The 27,578-nt window shown below is 37.4% G+C and overlaps 2 protein-coding genes and 1 long non-coding RNA gene across 3 annotated transcripts in view; 1 reads left to right on the top strand and 2 right to left on the bottom strand.

Annotated features, from left to right (window-relative positions):
* Positions 1-19,949, bottom strand: part of TBK1 (TANK binding kinase 1) — a 42,490-nt gene extending 22,541 nt beyond the window's left edge. The window contains exons 1-7 of the mRNA XM_012782388.3: positions 19,859-19,949; positions 16,361-16,478; positions 12,048-12,188; positions 9,714-9,843; positions 5,546-5,727; positions 3,201-3,361; positions 99-209 (exon numbers count right to left, since the gene is read on the bottom strand). Coding sequence (XP_012637842.1) covers positions 99-209; positions 3,201-3,361; positions 5,546-5,727; positions 9,714-9,843; positions 12,048-12,188; positions 16,361-16,447 — 812 coding nt within the window. The 5' untranslated portion in view covers positions 16,448-16,478; positions 19,859-19,949. The remainder of the gene's footprint in view (positions 1-98; positions 210-3,200; positions 3,362-5,545; positions 5,728-9,713; positions 9,844-12,047; positions 12,189-16,360; positions 16,479-19,858) is intronic.
* Positions 19,950-20,015: 66 nt separating this feature from the next.
* Positions 20,016-25,460, top strand: LOC142873400 (uncharacterized). Its single transcript, XR_012921459.1, has 3 exons — positions 20,016-20,271; positions 22,359-22,387; positions 24,278-25,460. It is a non-coding gene; the product is annotated as an uncharacterized LOC142873400 (long non-coding RNA).
* The window catches only part of XPOT (exportin for tRNA), a 41,743-nt gene continuing 36,875 nt past the window's right edge, over positions 22,711-27,578 (bottom strand). Inside the window, exons 24-25 of the mRNA XM_012782384.2 lie at positions 26,071-26,127; positions 22,711-23,316 (exon numbers count right to left, since the gene is read on the bottom strand). Of these exons, the coding sequence (XP_012637838.1) occupies positions 23,290-23,316; positions 26,071-26,127 (84 nt within the window). The 3' untranslated portion in view covers positions 22,711-23,289. The remainder of the gene's footprint in view (positions 23,317-26,070; positions 26,128-27,578) is intronic.

Here is a 27,578-nt window from a genome sequence, read left to right as displayed (position 1 = left end):
TCAAACTACACTTCAGTATGTGAGTATCTGTGATTTCAGGCAACAAAGATTTCAAACACCACATGGCAAAGGACAAGAATTAGGTACACGATACTTACCGAGAAAGACTACAAGAAACAGGCATGTCTCCACTCCAGTCAATTGGTCCATTTTCTGCTTTCTGTACTCCAGATATTGCACCAGAAGGCTTTCCAGTAATTATTTTATACCTTGGGAGGAATAAAAGCAGAATAAAATAAGCAGTTTATTTTGCATGGCTTATTAATGGGCTTTGCAAAAATATTTCCTCAATTGCACCTACAATTATCTACAAGACGAAACTTTGTGACTGATGTTCACAGGATCCATTAAACAATCAAAATACTCTGAATCTGACTGACTGAAGTAGAACAGTGGTTGTATGATTATTTTATATATGCCATAATTAATTTTCATTTGGGATCTCAGAGTGCCTTATAACGCATCTTGATGTTCACAACAAAAATATTAATTTTCCATCTGAAAAAATGGAGCAAACACAAAATAAGTTATGTCACAGAATGTTTCTAGACCATGAAGAAAAGCATCTAACTCCTCTTACCCATATTATCCAAAGGCACAACTGAACTATAAAACTTCTACAGAAGGAACAATAACATTCTTTAAAAAAACAAAACTATATACAACTATACAGAGCACAGTATCAGAAAGTGTCTTTGAATATTGAAAAAATATATACACATATAGGAATAGAGGCATGTACCAAAATTACAATATAAGCCAAATTTAACTTGATTTCCAATGAAGATGATAAAGATTAACTGAAGACAGAAAGAGACGGGGAAGTAAAAGAATACTACAGTGATACAGCAAGTCAATGAAAGCAGCCTTTTAGGTTTTGGCACTTTCCTAAACAAAACTTAAACATGGGAGAGAAATAAGAGAAAAAGCTTCATGCCTTCAAGAATACTTTCACTTACATGAAAATGTAAAACATCATACAGAAGAATCTTACATAAGTCTACAGATATTATTTCTGGCAGAATTTTTGTTTAATGTCTAAATAAATGTGCTTCTAAGCAAACCAATATGTATTTTTTAAAAGTAGAACAAACCAGTATGACTGATTTAGACTGCTGCTTCCTCAGCAGAGGCAGCCAGGATTTCTGCCTTTTTCAGAGAAGAGAAAATTAATGTGGAAAACAAAGCACATTCATGTAGGACTAACTAAACAGGAACAAGTGGAGATATGTGAGATCAATGCATAAGAGAAGTGAACAGAATAAATAGTAAAATTCTTAAAGGAATGCTTGCTTATAAATTCTTGAAAAAGTTTAACAAATTTTGATAAGATCTACATATAAACACATTCACAAGATGCAAATGATATGCTGAGGGATCCATACTGCTATAATGTGAGATGAATGTTTCATTCATAGTAAAGTGGGACAGTAAAGTGGGACAGTCATTACTGACTACTTTAAGCACCTCAGAACATTCTTTTTTTTTTTTGAGACAGAGTCTCGCTTTGTTGCCCAGGCTAGAGTGAGTGCCGTGGCGTCAGCCTAGCTCACAGCAACCTCAAACTCCTGGGCTCAAGTAATCCTGCTGCCTCAGCCCCCCAAGTAGCTGGGACTAGTGTGCCACCATGCCCGGCTAGTTTTTTCTATATATATTAGTTGGCCAATTAATTTCTTTCTATTTATAGTAGAGACGGGGTCTTGCTCTTGTTCAGGCTGGTCTCGAACCCCTGACCTTGAGCAATCCGCCTGCCTCGGCCTCCCAGAGTGCTAGGATTACAGCGTGAGCCACCGCGCCTGGCCTAGCACCTCAGAACATTCTTCAGTATCACTGTTCATAAGTTGAGTTTTTGTGCAAATAAAATAAATTCTTCTAATGGTATATCTGCCTACATATATCTGATACAAAATCATCAGTATTCCTAGTTGCTTATGAGTCATATGTTTCCTTTATTAAGGAACATCACCACTTTGATTAAGTCCATTTTTGGGGCAGCAAGAAATGGTGATATCACTTTAAAACATACCTATGATAATAAAGCAGCTTTTGTTAATGCAGAAATTTCATTAACAGGGCACTGCTAATGCAGGCTCAACATGATGCTATACCCAAATCACCAGCATAGTTAAACAATGTCTTCTTCCCATGATGGGCACATTATCCTTGCTAGAAAAAATTTCGATACCTAAAGCAAAAGTCGTATCATCTGAATTTGTTTTACTTCCTCAAATGGACACACACACACACACACACACACACACACACACACACACAAATCTTCCTCAATTTTCTGAGATAAGGACTGTATTTTTACAGTTGTGATTATTAGTTTAAGTCATGTTTGCTTGTAAAAGGCAGGGTCAAATATATAAAGATAGGAGTAATATGTTAAGGCCTAAAATAACAGTTGGACAGGTTAGGCTGTTAGTAAACTGTTGCCCCAAACCAGACAGTAAATTAATCACCTCATAGTTTTAAGTTTACATAGGCTGGCTGTTTCTCAAGAAGTAAGGTAATTTACTAATTTCTTTTAAAATAAAAAGTGTGGTCAATGTATGGATAAGTTTCATAATAAATTCCACATCTAGAAATTCATCTCTCTTTTCCTTGGTTTTACAATAAGTAATTTTATATACAGTAATTATTTCCAAATAATTATGGCAGTACATAAATATTTCTGTTCTACAAGTAAAATAAACTCAGTCTCTGGCCTGAATTTGCAACACTAGAAAAAAAATTTAATGTTACGTTACTGCCAAAATGTTACTCTTAAAATGGTAAAAAAAACTCAGATCAGTTCAGGGTAAGACTTGTATTTCTTTTAGATCTGGTAATGGTTCTAATACTCCACAGAATTGTATTATTTTTTTCAGTTATATGGAGGAAAAATGCTGACAAGTACACAAGGAAATAAACAGTGTACTGAAATAAAATCCAGAGAGCAGTATATTTTTAATGGACCAAAAACTAGATACCATTTAACTTTGTATATAAGATATTTAAACACCTTTAATATTTAAATTTTCCATTTCCTTAAATGATGCCTATACACTTTTATAAGGATGCATAAAAACTAGATATCTTAAAATATCAGAAATGACTGCTAAACTAATTTTTATTAGTGTATACCACTAACATATGATGAAACAAAAGATACATTTTAAAAATTATTTCTAGTTTTAGATGGAGAAACCACTTACATCACTTCTTTATTCCTACGAGGCCCTTCAAAGGGTCTAAATGGTAGTGATCCAGTGGCTGCATGGTAAAATGTTACCCCAATGCTCCAAAGATCAACTGTTGCTCCATATTTCTTCTGATGATCTTTTCTTAGCACTGCTCTCTCATACATATCAGGATGCTACGATTAAAAAAAAAAGATGAAAAGACTATGAACTTATGACCCATTATAAGACACTGCACAAATGGGAACTCAATATTGCTTAGACATTCTATTGTGTTTTCCTACTAATTGTACTTTCCCAATTGGAAAAGACTATCTCTCATCTTCTCCTCTCTCCTCAAACCTCCAACACTACCTCCTTTGACCCTCAATTTAGATATCCTCACTTCAGTGAGGAAATGGAGGCAATCAGATCAACTCTCCTTTATGCCCTTTACCAAATACCAACCTACCTGAATTGTGTCCATCTTCCAGGCCTACATTCTAGTCACATGGAACTGCTACTATCAAAGGCCAACTTTTCCATCTGTGCTATGGAGCCCATCATAACATCTCACCAATCCCAGAAATCAATGCTTGTAATTATCCCACTTATTTTATGCATCTATTTTCTCCCTCCCCTTGATCATCCCTTTCTGCTTATGAACATGCTTTAGTATCTCCCATTTATACAAAACCCTAAATTGACCCCACAAGCTCTTTCAGCAACCACCCAATTCTCTGCTCCTCATCATAGCAAAACTCAAAACAGCTGTCCACACTTATGACTGCCTTACTTCCTCATTACCCATTCAGGCCTATTGCATTAAATATCATCTATATGCTTTAACTTCCAAAACAGAAGACATTACATCACAGTTGCTGAGAACAGATGGATCCTCAGCCTCCCAAAGTGCTATGATTATAGGTGTGAGCCATTGTGCCTGGCTGTTTATTTAATGTTTTGCTCTCCCCAATTAAAGAATCTGTTAGAGTCAAAAGCTAGACTGTGTTCCTAGGAGATTACATGAAAGATTCATAGTTGTTCTTGGGGGAAGCAGCCTCATGAAGGCTGGTATAGGACTGCTTGTTTGTTATTAAGAGACATCTTGCAGTGTATATGACAGTTCTGAAAAATAATCTTCCCACATTCTGAATGACTTTGAATATTCTGCCAGATACTTGTGCAGGTGAGAAATCTGTTTCTAACTCCATTTTATATATAACAAAGTATTTTTGTACAGTTTTTCCAAGAATGTAAATATATTTAAATCTGCTTCGTTTAGTTAGAAACTTTACGAAGAACCATTCACTACTTTGGAAAATCATGTCGATGACAGTACCACAACTTGTGATGTGTGATTCACTAATATAATGTGCAAGTTATTACTACAATACTTGTATTCAAGGTGATATTACATATAGGTGCAAGCATATATGATTACTTAAAATTTGTTTGCTGGTAAAGTTGTTCCTAAACTTTCACAAATTAAATACTTATTATAAAATATTTTCTTTTACATCATTATCATTATTATTATTATTATTATTATTTTTTGAGACAGAGTCTCGCTTTGTTGCCTAGGCTAGAATGAGTGCTGTGGCATCAGCCTAGCTCACAGCAACCTCAAACTCCTGGGCTCAAGCGATCCTTCTGCCTCAGCCTCCCAAGTGGCTGGGACTACAGGCATGCGCCACCATGCCCGGCTCATTTTTTCTATATATATTAGTTGGCCAATTAATTTCTTTCTATTTATAGTAGAGACGGGGTCTCGCTCTTGCTCAGGCTGGTTTCGAACTCCTGACCTCGAGCAATCCGCCCGCCTCGGCCTCCCAGAGAGCTAGGATTACAGGCGTGAGCCACCGCGCCCGGCCTATCATTATTATTATTTTGAGACAAGGTCTTGCTCTGTTGCCCAGGCTAGAGTGCAGTGGCATCATCATAACTCACAGCAACCTCAAACTCCTGGGCTTCAGTGATCTTCCTACCTCATCCTCTCCAGTAGCTGGGACTACTGGCATGTGCCACCACACCTGGCTAATTTTTCTACTTTTTGTAGAGATGAAGTCTTGCTGTGTTGCTCAGACTGGTCTCAAACTCCTGGCCTCAAGTGATTTTCCGGCCTCAGCCTCCCCAAATGCTGGAATTATAGACGTAACCCACTGAGCCCGGCCTCTTTTAAGAATTTTTAAGAAACAATTCATAGCACCCTTAGAAACCAATACCTAATTTCTTTGTTACACACCATATTCATTAGAATAGAAATTTTAATTTTTGTCATAAAAATGACATTTTATAGATAGCGAACTGGTTGACCAATTACCCAATTATATTTTCAATATACAAGCTTCCTTAAATGAGATTACTGATGCATGACTTACCAAATATTCTTCTGTGCCATACAGAGAAACAAACTGCTCATCATCTTCTAATTCTCTAGCTGCACCAAAATCTGTGAGTTTGTACACAGACTGTCCATCCTCCCCTATAACTCGCATGATATTTCCTGGCTTGATATCTCGGTGCACTATGCCATTCTCTCGGAGATGATTCATTCCACCCACTTCAAAAATAAATATAAAACAAGAAATCATAATGTAGGTATCTATGTGTATGTGTGTGCATCTCAAATTCATTGATATAATACATGATATTCACTCAAACTGAAGTTTTTTCATAATTTGGTTCAAAGTCATTTTGCTCAAAGAATAGATAATACCTATGTATTTTATATCTCATGTTTCAGTTATAAGGAGTTTTACGATGATAAAAATCAATATGGTGTAATGAAGAATTCAGTCTCTCTTAAATACTATCATGAAAATGTAACAAAATGGTCTTAAGCATATGGTTTAATTACTTTTGGTTTTATATGTGTAGGCAATCTGTTGAAACATAAGAATGATAAGGACTCCCAAGGAAGACAGCAATCTTTCATCATAGTTACAGATTTATCTTGGGAAAAAATTCCATAAAAAGTAAAACTGGACTCAAGGTCATTATATATGAAATGTCCAATTTCACATTATCAGTTTAGACATGAAGCAGTTTTTGCCATCTTAATGGTAACTTATTTATGCCAGCAGCAAAGAAGCCTGGAGAGCAAGCAGCGACGAAATTGTAAAAGGCATTTCCACAGTTTGTAGAGAATTGCATATTTTTCTTTGCAAGAAGTGGTCCAAAGCCTGGAAGAAGTGGTAGCAGTTGGTGCAAGGTCTGGTGACTATGGTAGATGACAGTTTCCCCAGTCCAGCCTCGGCAGTTTCAGCAGCGTTGTTTGCGTGACATGTGGTGAGGTGTTGTCTTGCAAGAGAATTGGCCTGTCTCTATTGACCAATCTCAGCTGCTTAATTGCAAGCATCCTCATCATTTCATCCAGCTGGTTGCAGTAGATATCCGTGTATTTGACTGACCAGGTTTCATGAAGCTGTAGTGGATAATACCAGTGCTGGGCCACCAAACATACCATTAACTTTTTTTTTTTTGAGACAGAGTCTCGCTTTGTTGCCCAGGCTAGAGTGAGTGCCGTGGCGTCAGCCTAGCTCACAGCAACCTCAAACTCCTGGGCTCGAGAGATCCTTCTGCCTCAGCCTCCCGAGTAGCTGGGACTACAGGAATGCGCCACCATGCCCGGCTAATTTTTTTATATATATATATCAGTTGGCCAATTAATTTCTTTCTATTTATAGTAGAGACGGGGTCTCGCTCTTGCTCAGGCTGGTTTTGAACTCCTGACCTTGAGCAATCCGCCCGCCTCGGCCTCCCAGAAAGCTAGGATTACAGGCGTGAGCCACCGCGCCCGGCCCATTAACTTTTTTTGATGAATATTCAGTTTTGGACTGCGTTTTGGCACTTCATCTTTATCCAACCATTGTGTTGAATGCTTGCGATTGTCAAAAAGAATCCATTTTTCATCACTTGCAACTCTACGGGGTAGAAATGGTTTGCCTTTATGTCATGACAACAAAGAAGAGGCAAGGTTTGAGATGATTTCTCTTCTGATGCTTGTTTAATTCCTGCAGAACCCATCTATCCAGCTTCTTTACCTTGCCAATTTGTTTCAAATGGTCCAATATTATTGGAATAGCAACGTCAAATGTTGCTGCTAATTCACGCATAGATTGAGATGAATTTACTTCCACTATAGCTTTCAGCTCATCGTTATCCACCTTGGTCTCAGGTCGCTTATATGGCTCATTTTCAAGATTAAAATCACCAGAACGGAACCTCTCAAACCATCGATGTACTGTGTGTTCATTAGCCACATGCTTCCCAAACACTTTGTTGATATTTCCAGCTGTCTGCGCCACATTGGTTCCACAATGGAACTGATATTTGAAAATAACATGAATTTTTTACTTAACCATGGTTTCACGAATACTGCTCTAAAAAAACTTGGAAAGATAATCACAAGCCAAACCATGTGTTTGAAAGAATAAGGATGTACCTTCACAATAAAAACAAGAAGTGTCCAAGTGAAATGTCAGAGATATCAACTGTCAAACTTAGTACTTAAGGAAACTGGATATTTCACACTTAATAACCTAATATATATAAAGAAACAGAGAGAAGGCAAAGTGTCTTGTTTCAATAAAAATGTATTTCTCATATGCTTAGAATTACTCCAGAAGCCCATTTTTCTTTTTTTTCTTCAAGGGCAATTGCTGAAATTAAGCTGTTTTGGCCAAGTGACAGGCAGTGTCACAGAGTAATACAATAACTTGAAACATCTGTTTGATAGCTGATTGATCAATGTTCAAATTCAAACCATGAAAAAAGTTTAGAGATATCAATGTGTAACTATGAAAACTCAGGGCTACCAATATACTTGGGAAGTCATCAATTATCTATAATTCTTATTTGATTAAGCATATGGTAGCTTAATTCTGTTTCTCTTTCATTTTATCCTCACCTAAATAATCTCTACATTCACTGTCAAGTTCAAGAATTTCCACTAACCTTATACCTTCCTCATCACTAGGCTTTTTCCATTCCTCAAATATTTGATTCATTTCTTTCCAAGAAAATATTTCCTTTGTCATATATTTTAAAAAAAATAACAGGTTTATTGAGATATAGTTCACACAACATTCATCTTTTTAAAATGTACAATTCAGGCCGAGCATGGTGGCTCACGCTTGTAATCCTAGCATTTTGGGAGGCCTAGGCGGGTGGATTGTTTAAGCTCAGGAGTTCGACACCATCCTGAGCAAGAGCAAGACCCTGTCTCTACTAAAAAAATAGAAAGAAATTAGTTGGACAACTAAAAAATATATATATATAAAATTAGACAGGCATGATGGTGCATGCCTGCAGTCCCAGCTACTTGGGAGGCTGAGGCAGTAGGCTTGCTTGAGCCCAGGAGTCTGAGGTTGCTGTGAGCTAGGCTGATGACACTCCGGACAACAAAGTGAGACTCTGTCTCAAAAAATAAATAAATAAAAGATAATAAATATAAATAAATGTACAATTCAGTAATTTTTAGTATGGTCAGACTGGTACAACTATCACCACTAATTTCAGAGAAATTTTGATTATGCTAAAAGAAATCCCATGCCCATTAGCACTCACTCCCCAACTCCATCTTCCCCTTAACCCTCAACAACCACTAATCTGTTCTCTGTCACTATGGATTTGCCTATTCTGGACATTTCACAAAAATGGAATTACATAATATTGCCTTTTGTGTCTGGCTTCTTTCGCTTAGTATGATGTTGTCAAGGTTCATACATGTTGTATCATATACTATTTAATTTCTTTTTATGAACAAATAACATTCCATTGTATGGATTCACCAAATTTTCATTTATCAATTTATTAGGTGATGGACATTTGGGCTGTTTCCATTTTTTGGCTACTACTAGTAACGCTGCTAAGAACACTGGAATACAAGTATTTGTGTAGATATATTTTTAATTCTTTCAGATTAAAAGAACTGCTGGGTCATATGGTAATTTTATATTTAAACCTCTGAGAAACTTTCAGACTGTTTTCCAAAGTGGCTGTTTCATTTTACAATCCTACCAGCAATGTATGAGGGGTTACAATTCCTCCACATCCTTGCCAACACTTGTTTTTGTCTTTTTATTTTAGCCATCGTAGAGGGTAGGAATAAAGTGGTATTTCATTGTGGTTTTGGTTAGCATTTCCCTATTGACTAATAAGGTTGAGCACCTTTTTATATACTTCTTGGTCCTCTGTGTATCTTCTTTGATGAAATGTCTATTAAATTGTTTTGCTCCTTCTGGGCATTTAATTGGGTTGTTTTTTTATTATTGAGTTGTCTAGATAAAAATTCTTTATCGGATACATGATTTACAAACATTTTCTCTCATATTATGGGGTTATCTTTTCACTTGACGTCTTTTGAAACACAAAAGTTTTAACATCAATGAAATCTGATTTACCTAATTTATCTATATTTTTTGGCATTTGTGCTTTTGGTTCCATATCTAAGAAAGCATTGCATAAAGGTCTTTAGTTTGAATATAGGAAATTTACTTTTTTCTTCTATGTTATTAAATTTTATATAGATATAAACAAACATACCCACATCTCGCAAAACAATTAAAAATTCAGATTCTGGTAGTCCATAGGCATTAGATGGCTCTTCTAAGACAGTATATAAACTCCCACATGGACAAAATTCCATAATAAGTACTTTATGTCTTGTTGTTGTCTGAAAAAAAAAATCACTGATTAGGAATCAACATAAAAAATATGTTTTGATTCACTTCTGAAATGTACCTTAAACAAAACAAAACAAAAAAAAATATGTTTTGATTATATGCTAGTACTTATCTGATTTCATTTAAATGTAGGATTTGCTACAATGATGTAGACACTTTAACTGCTTCACCTGGGATTCAGTAAATATCTGTTGACTATACACATAAGAATTAACATCTCCTAATTCCTATTAAGTGAGAAAGTTAGATTTGTTTTTGAAGACAAACCACAGTAAAAACTAGATAAATCTGAACTATAAAATCATTGCTACAATGTTATAATGGTTCTGTTAAAATCATCTTTAATTTCTTATACATAATAGTGCATTTAGGACAACAGCTCTTCTAACGAATCTCTTAAACAATTAAAATTTTTCTTATGACAGCATTTTTACTTCAAGGAATAGAGTACTAGTCTTAAAAACAAATGAGTGGCAGAACAGTTGAGTGGTTTCCCTTAAATCAAAGTTCCAGTCTGCTCATTTGCATCTGAGCAGCTGATCTGTTTTAAACCATAATTTTTTTTTTTCTTGAGACAGAGTCTTGTTTTGTTACCTGGGCTGGAGTGCAGTGTTGTCATTATAGCTAACTGCAACCTCCAACTCCTGGGCTCAAGCAATTCTCCTGCCTCAGCCTCCTGAGTAGCTGGGAGTACCACCACTCCCAGCTAATTTAAAAAATGTTTTTAGAGATAGGAGTCTCACTATGTTGTTCAGGCTGGTCTTGAACTGGGCACAAGTGATCTTCCCACCTCGGCCTGAGTTGCTGGGATTTCCTGGGATTACAGGCGTGAGCCACTGTGCTTGGCTCTGATGGGGTCTTTAAAACACATCCTATCTCTGATCTCCAGAGGAAATGGAGACTAAAGTAATTAGCCCGAATCTCTGGGAGGGGCTGAAGACTAAATGTCAGTATAGAGGCAATAAATGGTTAAAGCCCCAGTAAAAACACTGGACACCAAAGGCTTGGGTGAGGTTCCTCTATTGCCAGTACTCCATGTATACTAACATACATCAATGCCAGGATGGTAGGTAAGGTATCCCTGAAAACAAGGAAGCTCCAGGTATGGAACACTCCCTATATTTACTTTCTTCCTGTGGCTGGTACTAATTTGCATTCTTACGCTATAATAAAACTGTACTTATAAGTATAGCTGGCCGGGCGCGGTGGCTCACGCCTGTAATCCTAGCTCTCTGGGAGGCCGAGGCGGGCGGATTGCTCGAGGTCGGGAGTTCGAAATAAGTATAGCGATTTTCTGAGTTCTGTAAGTCATTCTACATTCTAGCAAATTATCAAATCTCAGAGTGTCATGGAAAACCCCAAATTTGTAGCCAGCTGGTATGAAGTGAGGGCAGTCTTGTGGGGACTGTTCTCCCTGTGCAGTTTGCCAAATTCCTTTGCAACTGGTATCAGAAGTCTTGTGCAGACTTGTCAGTCTGGAAGGCTATATTCTCTTAACCATGAGCTTAGCTGGCTCCAGGTCACTATCCATCACACATTCTAACTTATTCAACTATTCTTTATTACGACAAGCAGGGCACCAATTAACATCCTTATATGTAAAACTGTAATTTACATTTCTGATTGCTTCCTAAGAAATAATCGCTAGAAATGAAATCACTAAGGACTATAAGCTATTATACCAAATTGTTTTTCAAAAGGATAATTTTATTGATTACTCATGTCTAAAGGGTGTAAAATAAGTTTCTATTACCATTATTTCTAGATTATTTTTCCTAACATGACATTCTTACTTTTACTATTTCACCCTAAAATCAATTCTTTAATAATTGGACTTCATATCTTAACCTCTGGATTCCTAGGATTTCTACTGTTTTACAAAGGCTTTCTTTGTATTATTTGACTTTCTCCTTTTATAATTATGCCAATTTAATTTCTGACAGCTTTTTTCTTTATAGTAATAACATTGGTAACTATATTCTATACCCTTGTATTTCTTATACTACTTTTTCTGATTTCATTTTTGTGATACTTTACTTCTGTTGTTATATTTATCCAAGAATCCTTTGGAATAGAATATTTGATTTATGAACCCTAATTTTCATCAGTTTTTAAAATCTATTTTTAATATTTTCTCCTGAATCACAATAACTGCAATGAACATAATAAGATTAAATAAAGCATAACTACTTACCTCTTCTTCAATAGCAAATAATTTGACAATATTTTTGTGATTGAGTTTTTTTAACACTTCAAATTCTCTCATTTGAACATCCACTGGACGAAGAAAGCTTATATTATTAAATACTTTGATAGCAAATAAATCACCAGTTTTCTAAAAAAAAAATTTAAGAGAAACATGTTTTATTTATTTATAATATCATAAAGAAGATAAAAAGGTACCATTGGAACTAGCTACAGCAATCTGTCTTTCTTAAAGAACACTATGCGTCTTTTAGGCATAGGTCATTTGTACTAGGACTCCTGACTTTTTTTAAAAGTTAAAATGAAGCAATCAACTGCTCAATATTTTTCAAATTGTACATTTTAGAATTTAGAGAAGGGTATTTTCTTTCATATTATGAATAAAGCTTCATTATGATATACTAGTGGCAAAGATAGTCACACATTAGAAGATAAAAGCTATAATGGTATCAAAAGTGAAATCACCTTTTGGATAAGAAATAGAAAGTGAAACTTACAAAGGTTTCCCCAAGTCCTAACAATTTTTAAATAATCAAAACAGGAACCGAGACATTGAAATCTATATTTCACCTATGACATTTTCACACATTAGAAGATAAAAGCTATAATGGTATCAAAAGTGAAATCACCTTTTGGATAAGAAATAGAAAGTGAAACTTACAAAGGTTTCCCCAAGTCCTAACAATTTTTAAATAATCAAAACAGGAACCGAGATATTGAAATCTATATTTCACCTATGAAATTTTTATTAGAATATCAAAGTGATGCAATTAACTTTTCAAAAGTATTTTCTGGCTACCACAATCTGTGTAGGGGGCAGGGAAGTGGGAGTTGGAGAGTGAGGCTAAGTAGACTGCCAGGTTGGATTACACCACTGTTGCCCAGGTAAATGTCTGCAACTCCACCTAGATGACCACGGCAGGTTGTTCCTTCACAGGCCCTCTCTAGAGGATCAAAGGCATTTTCTCTTCTTTACTGATATACCCACAGCACTCCATTCTCACTCTTTCATAGTCTACTGATGTAGACCACACACAGAATTACAACACACAGCTATATACGTAGTTGGGAGGGAATCTTAGATGTACAAAATACATGCTTAAATTTCAGGCAAATGTCACACTTGCATGTTCTTCATATTAATCTTTAAGACTTTTCTAGACCCCTCCACTACCTTCTGGTCGCTCCAATAAGCATGGCTCTCTCTGGTGGCCAGTCCAGATTTTGAGTGTAGCCTTACTTTCTCTCCCCCATTTATCCAAGGTTGAACTTCCCCGGACGCAAATGGAAAATCATTTTTCTCTTTAAGCCTGGGGTTCAAGCACTCCCTGCCTAAAGACATTTCATGGCTTTCTGTCTGTCAGGACCTCTGTATTGTTCCTGCTTTGGAGCCCTCTCAATACTTTTCCACTCAAATTTACCAATTTGAGCCATAATCCTCCTCTCACCCAATTACAGAATGATCTTTTTCATAAAACCAGTTAATAGCTCCCTAATCCTACCCCTTAAGATCACTATTTGAAGGCACTCCCTCACCCCAGTCACACCAAATACACAAATAGACATATATTCTTTCCAGAAGAAAATGAAAGAGAAAAAGAGCCAATGATAATTTTCAGGTATAGGAAAAGAGAAGAACAATTTAACTACAGTTCAATTCCACCATTTTTCCATTTGTTTAGCCAGGGTAAAGACACTGACAGATATGGACACTTGTCTCAAACTCAGTCTAAAATAAGGAGAATCATAACCGAGGAGCAAGCATGGAAAATAATACAATGTTGCAATGTACCCACTGTGATCAAGGCCAGTATCTTTCAAATTTTTGTAGTCCACTTCATACCCATGAGATTAATGGGGTATGTTTGGGAAAATATTTTCCCTTTATTCACCTGCACAGTCATCTATCATTCACTGCCACTAATTCAAAGCATATACAGATATTTAGAGATCTACATATACATGTATATGCATATGTGCAGATCAACACATCCTTTCTATAATGATTTTCCCTTCAACTTAACACAAACACATATACAATCCCCCACCCCACGCACTTTAGTAGCTAAAGGCAATTTAATGAAAAAGAGACAGATTAAATAGTTAATATACTTTGAATAACAAGTAGCAAACCTAAGAACCTGGTCATCATTCTAAGCAATAATATAAAGAGGCTAAAGGGCTAATATAATGGTTAAAAACCCTTTAAATAGTTAAGGGGAAGCAGGATTTTTTGGAGTATAGTCCTAAACACTTGAAATAGATGTCACTATGAAAAACATGGTTTCTGAGAAGACTGTTAAGGCACTAAATACTGGACTGGGTCTTGGCAATCTTTTAAGTCAATTCTTATACCTCCCAAATCCTTATTTTATGTTTCCATACTATACTGTATAGAGTATATCTTTGTTTCCTTTGAAGAACTTCAGGTTGTCTTAGGGTAGTTTAATCTGTCCTCACTCATTCATTAATTCTTTCATTTAACAAACATTTAAATAGTGCCTACCATGTGTAGGCACTTATATGAAGGTCCCTGAGTATCTCAGTAAGAAAAGAAGACCAGAATATGTGAAATATCTACTAGTGCCAGGCACTTTCAAGGTCTCATCCAATCTCTATCACTACTGGCTATCTGTCATGCCATCAGTTTCCAACTTATATCCTTCCCAATACCATCTTGCTACTGAACTTGCAACTTTTTATGTGCAGGAACTTCATATTAGCTGCACTAGGCATACCAAGTGATTATTAAAGTTTGTTAATTTGGACACGGACTTTCAGATGTGTTCTCAGTGTTAAATCCTATGCCACCACCCATTTTCTATTCTTAGCACAAAACAAAAACAATTTCGAGGACAGGAATATCTAAAATTGGTCACAATGAACTTAAATGAGGATCCAGAGCCTAAGGAAAATTCTGGAAAGAGAGGGGAAACGCTAACAGTCTGTATGATACTTCTGATTCATTTTCTATGAGCCATAGAGGCTGTTTATAGTCATAGTCTCTCCCCAGAGGAAACAGCCCTTCCCCCATGCGTGCTTATCTTATTGCCACTGACAGAACTGACTGATAATCTCAAGGCTATAGAAAAAAAGGAAGGGGCAGGCGAGGTGGCTCATGCCTGTAATCCTAGCACTCTGGGAGGCTGAGGAGGGAGGATTGCTTGAGGTCAGGAGTCCGAAACCAGCCTGAGCAAGAGCGAGACCCTGTCTCCACTATAAATAGAAATTAATTGGCCAACTAATATATATAGAAAAAATTAGCCAGGCATGGTGGCGCATGCCTGTAGTCCCAGCTACTTGGGAGGCTGAGGTAGCAGGATTGCTTGAGCCCAGGAGTTTGAGGTTGCTGTGAGCTAGGCTGACGTCATAGCACTCACCCTAGCCTTGGTAACAAAGTGAGACTCTGTCTCAAAGAAAAAAAAGAAAAAAAGAAAAAAAATTGAAGGAACAAACTCCTCCCTACTAAAATGTTTAATGCCTCTGTTTCTGAAAATAAGAATTTAGGAGGCCCCAAACATCATTTAGCTCATAACAAATTCAAAGCACTGAAAAATCTGTGATTATTTGTATTATGAAACGATTTTTACTCCATTATTTTTGCAGCTTCTTTCCCAGAATAGAAACTTTAATTATCTTCAATTTCTTCATTTTATATTATTTTAATTATCTTTCATTTCATCCTCCAATATCAAATCTGACACAAAATCCTTTTAGTTCTTAAAATACCTTTGGGATTAGCTCTTTATTCTATTCCCATTTCCAGGTTCTGATGATCGATCTCATACCAGGATATATAGTCTTTAAATGTGGGCTCCTTGTTGAAAATCTCCTTTCACTCAAATCTACCTGTAGCAGAGGCAAAAACCCTTAGCAGGACATACCAGAATCATCTGTGGGTTCTCCTTCAAACTATATATCCACCTCCATACCATCCAAAATGTCTTCTTCCACCACAAATCACCGCTGCCCTGAACTTCTATTAGTGAGATCTCCCACTGCCATAGGGGAGCTGGGTTGGGGAAAGAATCAAAAGAAAAACTAAACTTTCCCAGTCTCTTTTCAACTAACCTTCTGTTTTTCTCCACTCCCTAAAACACAGCCTCTGCCACCATGGGGTAGATATGTTCAACACCTGACAATGCCTTAAGCTATGCCTTAAATAACCACGAAAATCATAAAAAACTATTTCTTTAGACAAAAGAATCAAAATTACCAAGTCACACACTTTAGTATAAGTATGCCTCTCCGAAGAGAATATATGTAGTAATAAAAAGCCTTCCCAGTTTTCTCTGTACTAACCTTATGTCTTCCACGAAAGACATTTGCAGTAGCTCCTTGGCCTAAAATATCAGATAAAAGCCACAGATGATTAGAAGTGCTCTGCATCTCGGCTTGGTCAGGCGATCCTCTTGTTATACTAAGAGAAAAGAAAAGATTTGCACATATGTTTGTAGGCAATAATACAGTTAAGAAGCAAATGTTAGCTATTTTTAGTCTCAAGTAAGATCACCCATTATTCATTGTTAAATTGAAGTGTACCAACAGTCCAATGTAAAAATCTAGGTTTCTAGCAATATAAAATGCTAAAATGAGCCGGGCGTGGTGGCTCATGCCTGTAATCCTAGCACTTTTGGAAGGTCGAGGTAGGTGGATCATTTGAGCTCAGGAGTTCCAACCAGCCTGAGCAAGAGTGAGACCCCATCTCTACTAAAAATAGAAAGAAATTAATTGGCCAACTAAAAATATATAGAAAAACTTAGCCAGGCATTGTGGTACATGCCTGTAGTCCCAGCTACTCGGGAGGCTGAGGCAAAAGGATTGCTTGAGCCCAGGAAGTTTGAGGTTGCTTGAGCTAAGCTGACGCCACAGCACTCTGGCCTGGGCAACAGAGTGAGACTTTGTCTCAAAAAAAAAAAAAAAAAAAGGCTAAAATGCTGTGTGGGCTCTGAAAAAAACCAATGACATCTTATATATTAAATTTACTTATCATGAGGGCTGACAGAAACATCTACTTTTTTTTAATTTTGTCTTTGTTAATGAGAGTGATATAGGCTACTTCCAATGTTTTGAAAGATTAATTGATGATAAATTATATAAATATGTATATGTATATATATATGTTTTTTTTGAGATAGAGTCTCACTCTGTTGCCTGGGCTAGAGTGCTGTGGTGTCAGCCTAGCTCACAGCAACCTCAAACTCCTGGGCTCAAGCAATCCTTCTGTCTCAGCCTCCCAAGTAGCTGGGACTACAGGCATGCACCACCATGCCCGGCTAAGTTTTTCTATATATTTTTAGTTGGTCAATTAATTTCTATTTTTAGTAGAGACGAGGTCTTACTCTTGCTCAGGCTGGTCTCGAACTCCTGAGCTCAAGCAACCCTTTCGCCTCAGCCTCCCAGACTGCTAGGATTACAGGCGTGAGCCACTGTACTGTGCCGGCTGATAAATTATAAAGTGTTTTAAAATAAAAGAAATAATGTAAAACTATAACAGAAATATAGAAACAATTACTTTGTCCCCTTCAAGGGCAGGGCAACGGTAATGAAAACTGTTGTCACTGCATAACATTTCTATCATCTAAAATTTCATCTGCTGGGGCACAGTAGCTCACTGGGCATGGTGGCTCATGCCTGTAATCCTAGCATAGCACTTTGGGAGGCCAAGGCAGGAGGATCACTTGAGGTCAGGAGTTGGAGACTAGCCTGAGCAAGAGTGAGACCCCATCTCTACTAAAAATAGAAAAATTAGCTGGGCGTGGTGGCATGCACCTGTCACCCCAGCTACTCCAGAGGCTGAGGCAGGAGAATCCCTTGAGCCCAGGAGTTTGAGGTTGTTGTGAACTAGGCTGATGCCACAGTGCTCTAGCCCAAGTGACAGAGTGGGACTCTGCCGCAAAAAAAAACAAAAAACAAAAAACAAATTCATCTACATAGTCTTACAATCATAATGGAAAGATGCAAAAATTATTGTTCTAAAATTTACTAACTCTTCTGAAACTGATTTAAGAATAGTTTCTCCAGACTCCAAGTAGAAAAATAAAAACATAACAAATAGTCTATATTACCAACTCTTAAAACATAAGCATCCACCACTACCCTTGTCCTTTAATAATGAAAATGGATCTATAAAGATATTAAAAATATTTGAGCTCCACACTGGAATAAAAATGAGGTATCCTAACAAAGTATAAACACTAGTCACACCACACTCCCTTAAACCTGCTGTAACATCAGATCAAACCATACATTTTAATATCCCTTCACAGTAAATTAGCATAACAAGCAATATACTGGACTAAGTATTCTGCGATGAATTAATGGCTGTCAATATCCCAACTAGAGTTAAAACCATACAGAATGGATGGGGTCTTTTACCAATCTCTAGTATAGCAGGGTATCTTTATATAACTTTACTACCCATCTAACTCAGATAAGAAATTTTATATACAGCAATTAATTGGAAATAAGCAATAAAAATAAGATTCCCTTTTCACAAATAAGAGCACACATTTGTCAGTTATCACATTCCATTCAAGAGGTGGTAATAAACTTCTCAAATATCTAATGAAAAACCTTTCCTATTTAATGTAACTTTGCTGTTTCAGGTAACTGTAAATGGCATATAGTATCATTAGGTACCTATATGTACCTCAGGATAATACAAAATAGATTCATCAACTAAAATATCCCGTTCTCTACATGCAGATACAAATATGGTTTCATAATAGTGATCACAATAGCGGTCAGAGGAAATGTCTTTTGAAACTATCTTGTGATAACCCCCCCCAATAACGGTAATGCTAAAACATGACTCAGCATACCCATAAGGTGCTTGCTATATAAATATTTCCAGTTTTTCACAAGCTTACAAGCAGGCACTCAACAAGTATGTTACTGATGATGCTATCTTAAGTCTACTTCCTTGTACCGTCCAAAAGGAAAGTTGCCATTTGTTCAAGGATGAAAACAAGTTTGGTGACACGGCCTATGGACAAAGTTCCAGGATTTCCAAACTCTACCACTATGTGAATCATATAGAGTAAATAGATATATTAGGGGTTCCACAATGAAAAGGGCCGGTCTTTGGTTATACACTTGGCAATTACTTAGGAGAAATTATTCTGTGGCCACCTACTAAAAATACCTGGGATATGGATTAGAAAATAACCCCATAAGCCAGGTTGACGAGAAGCAAGGAAACGTGCGGGAATTTGTATTTCGTCTCTCTATATTAACAACATCTTATGCTTCTAGCTTCCGGTGGGAGTCAACCTCAGCTGTTAACATCACCGAAACTCTAATGAAACGTCTCTTTTTAGTCCCCTGAAAATAAATCCATTTAAAAGCTGCCAATCCTGTCAACGCGCGGAAAGAGCGGTAGAAAACGGCGAGTCTAACTCCAAAGGAAAGCAGCACCCCTTCTTCCCCGGGGAAGCCAGGCCCAGACCCGCAAACTCAGTCGCCCTCTTCGTGCCCAACGCAGCCGGACCAGGGAGGGCCCCGGGCAGCAGGTCAGAGGGCCGGCCGCGGGGAGAGGGGTCGAGACGGAGGGAACAAGGCCCTTGCGACCATGCCACCGGGCTTCGGACGCCCCGGACACCCAAGAGTCGGTGCCCGCGCAGCCAGGGTCCGGGGAGAGAACGGCCGCGGGTCGTGCGGGGCTTCTTAGGTCGCCCGCCCCGCCCGCGCCCTGACTCAGCATCCCAGCCCCCCGCAGAGGGCGGGCGCGCTCTGCTCCGGGCTGCGCAAGGCCCCACCGCCCGCGCCCCGCGCGGCCTGGCCCTCCGCCCCACTCACCCAGCCGGGTCTCCGCCGCGCCACCGCCAGCGGGCTCCCGCGGCCTCCTCGCGCCCCAGGACACTTCCGGTTTCGCGAGCCTTGGCCAGGGGCCACGTGACCGACGGCCGGCGCGCGTGTGCGCGTGTGCGCGTGCGCACGCCTGCAGCCCAGTCCGGTCGCCGCTAGCGCCGCGGCTGCCACTGCCGGGAGCTTCCCCGTCTGCTGTGCCGAGGGGCGGGGAGGGTGGGCATGTCTGGAGACAGGGTTCCTTCCAACCCTGTCCCAGCTCCTTACTCTGAGGGCGAAGTCCGGGAGCCCTGAGCAGGGAACACGGTAATTCGGATTCCGGCAACTGCAAACCCCGCCCTGTGCTCGAGCGCCGGCGACAGTCGGGAAGGCCGCGTTGAACTAGTGCTTACAAATAATTACAGGTGGGCAGAACGTGGGACACGTGAGAGGAATATCATAGCCTGGAAGGATAAGTTTGTATCTATTTTAAGGACCACTTTGGCTGCAGTGGAGCCAGATTATCGTCTCACAGTAATTCAGACGTGTAATTCTTTCTGTTATGTTCACTTAATTCCTTCTCTGTATTTTGGAAAATGGCAATACTGGAGAACCTAAGTACTGAAGAATTTAGTAACTGTAACTTAAATGCTAGCATTAGGTCTTGCATATTCGTGCAGCCAAGATCTCAATTGAGCAGCTATTCCCTGGAAATGGGTCCCTTCTCTTCTTCCCACTGACAGCACCACCTCCAAGGTAAGGAGGGACACAAAGACTACTGCTAACCTAGGACTAAATTTCTGAGTTTAGGGGAAAGGGTAGAGAGTGCTTCCCAGAGGAGTACCACGGCAAACACCAATGAATGGGAAACCATGGCAGAATGGTTAAGAGCAGAGGGTTTTAAATGGAACAGATCTGGGGGGTTGCAGTCCCAGCTCTCCCTGCTAATTAACTGCTAACTTTAAGCAACTTTCTTACCTCTCTAAGCCTCAGTTTTATCAAACGTACAATGTAAATAACAAAAGTCCACTCTAATGTATTTACAAAGGAAATTATTAGAATTTTAAGCGATGTTTAAGTGATGGAATCATTCTAGCAAATCTACTCACTGCTTACAATTCCAATCAATTTCAGCTCTCTGATATCTAATGACAATAAAGATCTGTCAAAGTTCCTTCCAACAGTAAGGAAGTTACTGGTGACTGGAAGTTGTCACCAGTTGTGGTGGTGACAACTTCCAGTAACCCTGGAAGTTCCGCCCTGGAAGTTGTAGGTGACTGAGCCAAAAGCCTTGATTCACATGTTTATCACGTTAAGCGCACATTAAAATGCCACACAGTATTTTCTTAAAACGTCAAGCCACTCATGAACCAATTAATGTTAGCATTGAGATTTAAGTAACTGTTAGACACAGGACTAGATCAGACATCATAAAACCCTGTGGTTCCTTAGTGAAGTTACACAACTTCTAAGTCTTTTAGCCTTTAACAGATGGGATTCACACTTGAGACAATATTTGGGTTCTTTGGGAAATAAGGTAATTCACGATGGAAGAGTTTCCTAATTGTGATGGTGCTCTGGGCAACTCTGGTGAGTGAACATGAAAATTATTATTCATGATTATATAATCAAGAGTTTAGTTTCTATTAATTTCCGTGTCCTGATTTCTCTCCGCTCTGAACACATGAACACATTTTCTAAAGGGTTTTAAAGAGCTAGGGAAAACACCTTTTCATATACAGAATTAACAGTATAGTAATACATGCTAATATCAAGACTTTATGTGCCAGCCACTGTAACTTCTTTCATGTTTAACTCACTGAATTGCTAATGGGTTACCTATAGGTAGCTACCATTAGTTCCCCCACAGATAGGGCAACTGAAACAGGAAGTTGTTAACTTGCCCAAGGTTCTAAAACCAGTTACTGTGAGAACTGGTATTTGAATCTACTTAATCTAGGTCTGGAGCCTGTGCCATATAAACTCTTAACCACCACTATGCTATGTTATTCAGTATTCTTTGAAGAATTACTCCTATTACAATAGATGATGCAAATTATCACTACCACTGCACAGGGGAACCTATCAAAGAAACACCCAGCTTTCACTTAAGTATTTCTAAAAACATTTTTATTGACGTATAATATATACATTCCACTGATCTGTTTTTACAATTAACCATCAATTTGGTAAAGTACTTTTATTCCATGATGTAAGAAAAACATTTAAAATTTCTTGTGGAATTAAACCCAGAAAAAGATTCATGTGCACAATTTAGAAAACAATTTTAGGGAGTTTATAGGCTGCTGAAACCCATTCAGGAAACCCATAGAAGACGCAATGGCCAAAGGGTAAAACAAACAAACAGATCCTTCCTGAAAATCTTAATTGGGCATTTGGAATTTAAACTTAAATGTTGGTAGTAATTCTGCTCTTCAGTTTTGTCCCTCCTCTCAGGATTTTCCAAGGCTACTACTGATACTATTATTTTTCCTTTTGTTTTCTCAAGTAGCCATGAATGAAAAATGGAAGGCAACAGGGGTAAGTACTAATTAAATGGTCAGCTACCATTTATAAATATCATAAACACACACAGGTATACTGTGCTCTAAGTACATCCAATAAAAGAGTTAGGAAAAGGGGATTTTAGTTCTATCAACAGATTCACATAGGCTTTTTCTAGTACATTTAAAAAAGATTCTTAAATAACAGAACTAAGTTACATGTAACCTTTTAGGAGCAAAATTAAATGAAATAAAGCATCCATATACTCATATTTGCAAACCTTTCAATGGGACATCAAGGAGAGATTAAGATGAAAAAATAAGACTAAAGTATTTATAATAATTCCAGAAACGAGTTGGTAGATTTCACTACGTAAAATTTATTTTTATAAAAAAACGTATAACACCGGCACCTACTTTTAAATCAATTAATTTATGAAACCATTCTCTTTTGTAGAATCCACATTGGCGTTGTAACAGTTTAAAGAAATGTAATGGCTATCTACAAAAAATTAGTTTTAATTGTTGTATATCCCCCCATACTTTGTGTTTGCACACAGAGAATTAAAATTTTCAAACATTTTATATTCAGCAATTTTTAAAAAGGTACAGTTTTCCACGGCTATAATCTTTATATAAAGGACTTGACTTAAAGTTTCAAATAAAAAAAATAAGGTACTAAGATCACCGCTGTGTCTTTTAACTCATTTTTATATAGAACAATTTGAGTTGGCATGCACACAACTTTTCTTGTTGTCACATACCCGTATTTAGGGAAAATTATACCCATTTTACATAAAAATCCCAATACATATACTGTATGTAATAAGCTCAAAACAATGTTAAAAAGACCAGTGTGAATGGCACACAAAAATCACTTCTTTATAAATTATTAACTGGAATTCCTGATCATGAAGTAGGCACAGGGAGATCCAGTCCTTAGGGCTTTGCTCTCTGGAAGAACACCTGTAAAAAAGTATTAGTATAATCAATACTAATGTCGGAAGACAATCACCTCTTTCAACTGAAGAATGGCTCGAAGTTTCTGAACGCCAGTCACTCTTTTTTTACAATAGATATTTAAAACATTTCACACACTTCATAAATCCACACATAATCCAAGAGAATGACTTTCTCTTCTGGAGAATTGGGTAAAGTCTAGATGTACCTTATGCTAACATCACCCAAATGGAAAAGTAGTGAAAGTATGTATTATCTCTAATGCCAGGAGAGATGAATGGGCAGAAGAAAACATACTCTTGACACCTTTTACTAATTTGTACCTATGTCAAAATTAACACTGGGAAATTAAACTTTGAGGAAGAAACAAGTCAAAGCTAAAGATAGCAATTCTAATCCCTTAAGGAATTTACTATTTATTTTGATGACTCAGAAGTACTCCCAGTCAATATTTGAGACTATGATAAAGGAGCCAGCTAGAAGCTGTGCTAGGTATGGCCCAGTACTACCTACTGCCATCTACAGCTAGGTACAAGTAAGTACTAGACAGTACACAGTAGGCAATGTGCTTAATATGGACAAGGACTCTACTTATCATGTGTCCCTGGCACCTAGGAGATTCATTTAACAAATAATCTACCAACTAAGTGCAGAGAAAAGAATGATCACTATACAAGTAAAAGAAAACCTTATAAGGAAGCCATGCTTAAGGCAAGCCTAGAAGAATGGGTAGAATTCATACATGAGGTGGGCTGCTAATAAGGCAGGATTTTTGAAGAACCAAAGAATAGCAAAGACCATTCCTGCAAGAGAAACCAGAAAGGTAGTCCAGGATCAGAATATGGAAGGAAAAAAAAGTAAGTGTTAAATTGAGAAACATGAGCTTGTTTTTGGTAAATACAAGGTTTAGGAAGGTTATGAGAAAGAGGAATAAATTTCAAAGGGACTGTTTGATGTTTTCAAACAGATCAGTGTGGCTACAACAAGCAAAGGGAGATCAGAGTGAGATAACATAAGCCTACACCAGAGCAGCAGCAGCAGCAGAGACAGGAAGAGAGAGAGGAAGAGGAAACGATCAGCAAGATCTGAGGATCAAGCAGATATGAAAGGAGGAGTGGACACAAAAGAATAAACTTCATTTTTTCCAACCACAAGAATAATGTTAATACTGAGATAATGCCATCACTGAAGAGAAGCTGGACTTGGGAGAAGAATTTTTATAAATGCCGTGCCAATGAATTAATACATTTGGAGCACAAGTCTTCTACAATGTACCTACACCTACTGTTATAGATATCTCTAAATAGAGAGCTAAGATATTTTCAGTCCTTTAATCTGGTTTGAGTGATCAGCTATTTAACGGATTACTTCCATAGGCACTTTGCTTTTATGGAGGAATGTGGGATAGGGGCATTCTCAATAATATTAATAAAAAATAATCCTCAATACCCTTCCACACAAACTCTTTGAGATGTTTAAGCTGACAAACTACAACTAGGGAAAAAACTGTTTTAGAACCACAGTCAAAGGATAACACAATTATTTACTCTGCAAAGCCCTTTGACTTACAAATTCTACTGAATGTCTTGCGCAAAAGAACAAGGTAGCCATGTGCTAAGTTACCTGCTACCAAGAAATATAATGTAGTGCTTTGCTCTCAAATTTGTTGAATGAAGATAATAGATAAAAATAAAAAATAGTTCTTCATCCTATCACACTATAATTCTAGACCATGAGCTCCTTGTGGGCAAGAAAAATCATTCCTAGTGGGATTTGCAGCAGTTACTATAATACTATAATGCTTCACACATAAACAGTATGAAATGAATGACTACATAGGTGAGACCAAGACAGTTTTCACTCGTGGATTTAACTATAACTATGTATACTAAATAAACATTTGACATTTCTTATAAACCTACAGGGTTAAAAAAAAAAATCGGTGGGAGAAGGGAGGATGTTGGGCGGTTGCTTGGTTGGTACAATGCATTGCTCTAGTGATGGATGCTCTGTTCACAACAATGCAATATATTAATGTAGCAAAACTGCACTTGTACTCCATGAATATATACAAATTAAAAATAAAAATTCCTACCCATCCTGAGCAATATCTGAGGATAATTCCTTTACATAGGAACTGTCAAACCATGATGATTAGCAAAACTCTAAGGGAAATTCAATCCCAGTATATCTTTGTAATGTATTTAATATGAATTAAACTAAAAGGTGAGCCCCTTAATAGTTTGTATCTGAGATTTAAATTTTTTAAATAAATAAATAAAAATCAGTGATTTCACAAATGTAAAAAGAACCTTGATGGCCAAATCTGAGGATTCTCCTTTTTGTCTGCTTTACAATTCAAATATTTCGAAATAGGATATAAGCAAATAACTCATAGTTCTTTGTTTTATTTTTGGCTCCTTCCTTTCAACAATATGGGCAATTGTTTTTGAACATTTCTTGTTCTCTCAATTCCTCTAGTTCCTATTGAATTACATCCTGAAACTGTAAGAGAAAGCTAGCATTTTCATACCAATATACTCAGGGGTGCACACATTCAGTGTGCTTATAAAAGATCATAAAAAGTTAGTTGAAAGGGGCTTCACAGAAACATCTCTAAGTGCAGTTTCTTACAAGCAGTTTTTAGAGCAGAGATCCCAAAATAAGTGACAGCTGGTCAAACTATAGTATATATGTATTCTCTCTTGGCTCTCAAACATTACCTAATTATATGAAGATATGAATTTCCCAAATACCTACCTTTAAGTAATTTTTAAAAACTTTTGCATCAGGTTGCTGAAGCGCTTGACAAAACTCCTGGGGGACCAGGAAGTGAGGGGAGAAAGAAGAGAACAAATGTATTTGTATTAAATCCATCTTAATTCACATCCACAGTTTTAATTACAGTAAAAAACACTTAATACTTACCATCTTGACCACTACATGTACAGTACAGTTGTGTTAATTATATGCACACTGTTGTACAGCAGATCTCTAGAACGTTTTTCATTTTGCAAGACTGAAACTCTGCCTCTTAAATGGACAACTCTCCATTTTCCTCTCCTCCTCCTCCAGCCCCTGGCAACCACCATTCTACTTTCTGCTTCAATGAACCTGACTACTTTAGATATCTCATATAAGTGGAATCATGTAGTATTTGTCTCTTTATGACTGTCTTATTTCATTTAGCATAATGTCATTAAGGTTTATCCATGTTACAGCATATGACAGGATTGCTTTTTAAGCTGATAATACTCCACTGTAAAATATATACCATATTTTCTCTATCCATTCGTCAGGACATTAGGTTGCTTCAAATCCACAGTATTCTAACTTATCAAAATCAACCCAAACAATTCCTCACCACAGGAGGCTATATGGCATTTTCAAATGTAATACTTATCAGACAGGCTGCTTTCACTTTTGAGAACATGGCTCTTCTGGACAAGGTAGACTCATGTCTGAGAAGAGTGAGTGAGACAAAAACTACATTGCTATGGTTGTTCTTATCTAATAAAAGGGGTAACCAAGCACAGCTAAACTAAAAGAAAAAGATAATTCTGGCTGGGCAAAGTGGCTCACAACTGTAATCCTAGCACTCTATAAGGCCAAGGAGGGAGGATGGCTTGAGCTCAGGAGTTCGAGACCAGCCTAAGCAAGAATGAGACCCCGTCTCTACTGAAAATAGAAAGATCAGCAGGGAGTTGTGGCAAGTGCCTGTAGTCCCAACCACCTGGGAGGCTGAGGCAGGAGGTCATTTGACCTCAGGAGTTGGAGGCTGCAATGAGCTACCATGATGCCACTGCATTCTAGTCAGGGTGATAGAGCAAGACTCTGTCTCAAAGAACAAAAAAATTCTAATAGAGAAAATTCTGCAAAAACTGTTGCCAGACATGAGGCATGTGAAATAGGGAAGACTGAGGTTCCTTATATCTTTTATAATCAAATTATATGATAGAAGTATATTTTTGTTTCATTTAGCAATCTGGAAGAATATTAGCTACAAATTGAATTGTATACTTCTACTTTTGATAGGCACTAAGATCACATGAGTAATTAGTAATTTATTATTTTCATTCAAGTATCAGTTTACTCACGTAACAAATGATAACCAAGGAAGTCACTAATATCTCCAAAGTTAAAGGTGGTATTTTAAGAGATCATAAATTCATTAAAAATGAGTTAAATTCATTTAAAAACAGTAATCATAAATTACATGAGATCTAGTCTTTCAATTAATAACAGAATTATAAAAACTTCTAAAAAAC

This window comes from Microcebus murinus, chromosome 10 (assembly GCF_040939455.1).
Source record: "Microcebus murinus isolate Inina chromosome 10, M.murinus_Inina_mat1.0, whole genome shotgun sequence".
NCBI lineage: Eukaryota > Metazoa > Chordata > Mammalia > Primates > Cheirogaleidae > Microcebus > Microcebus murinus.
This window is presented reverse-complemented; position numbering and strand designations above follow the sequence as displayed.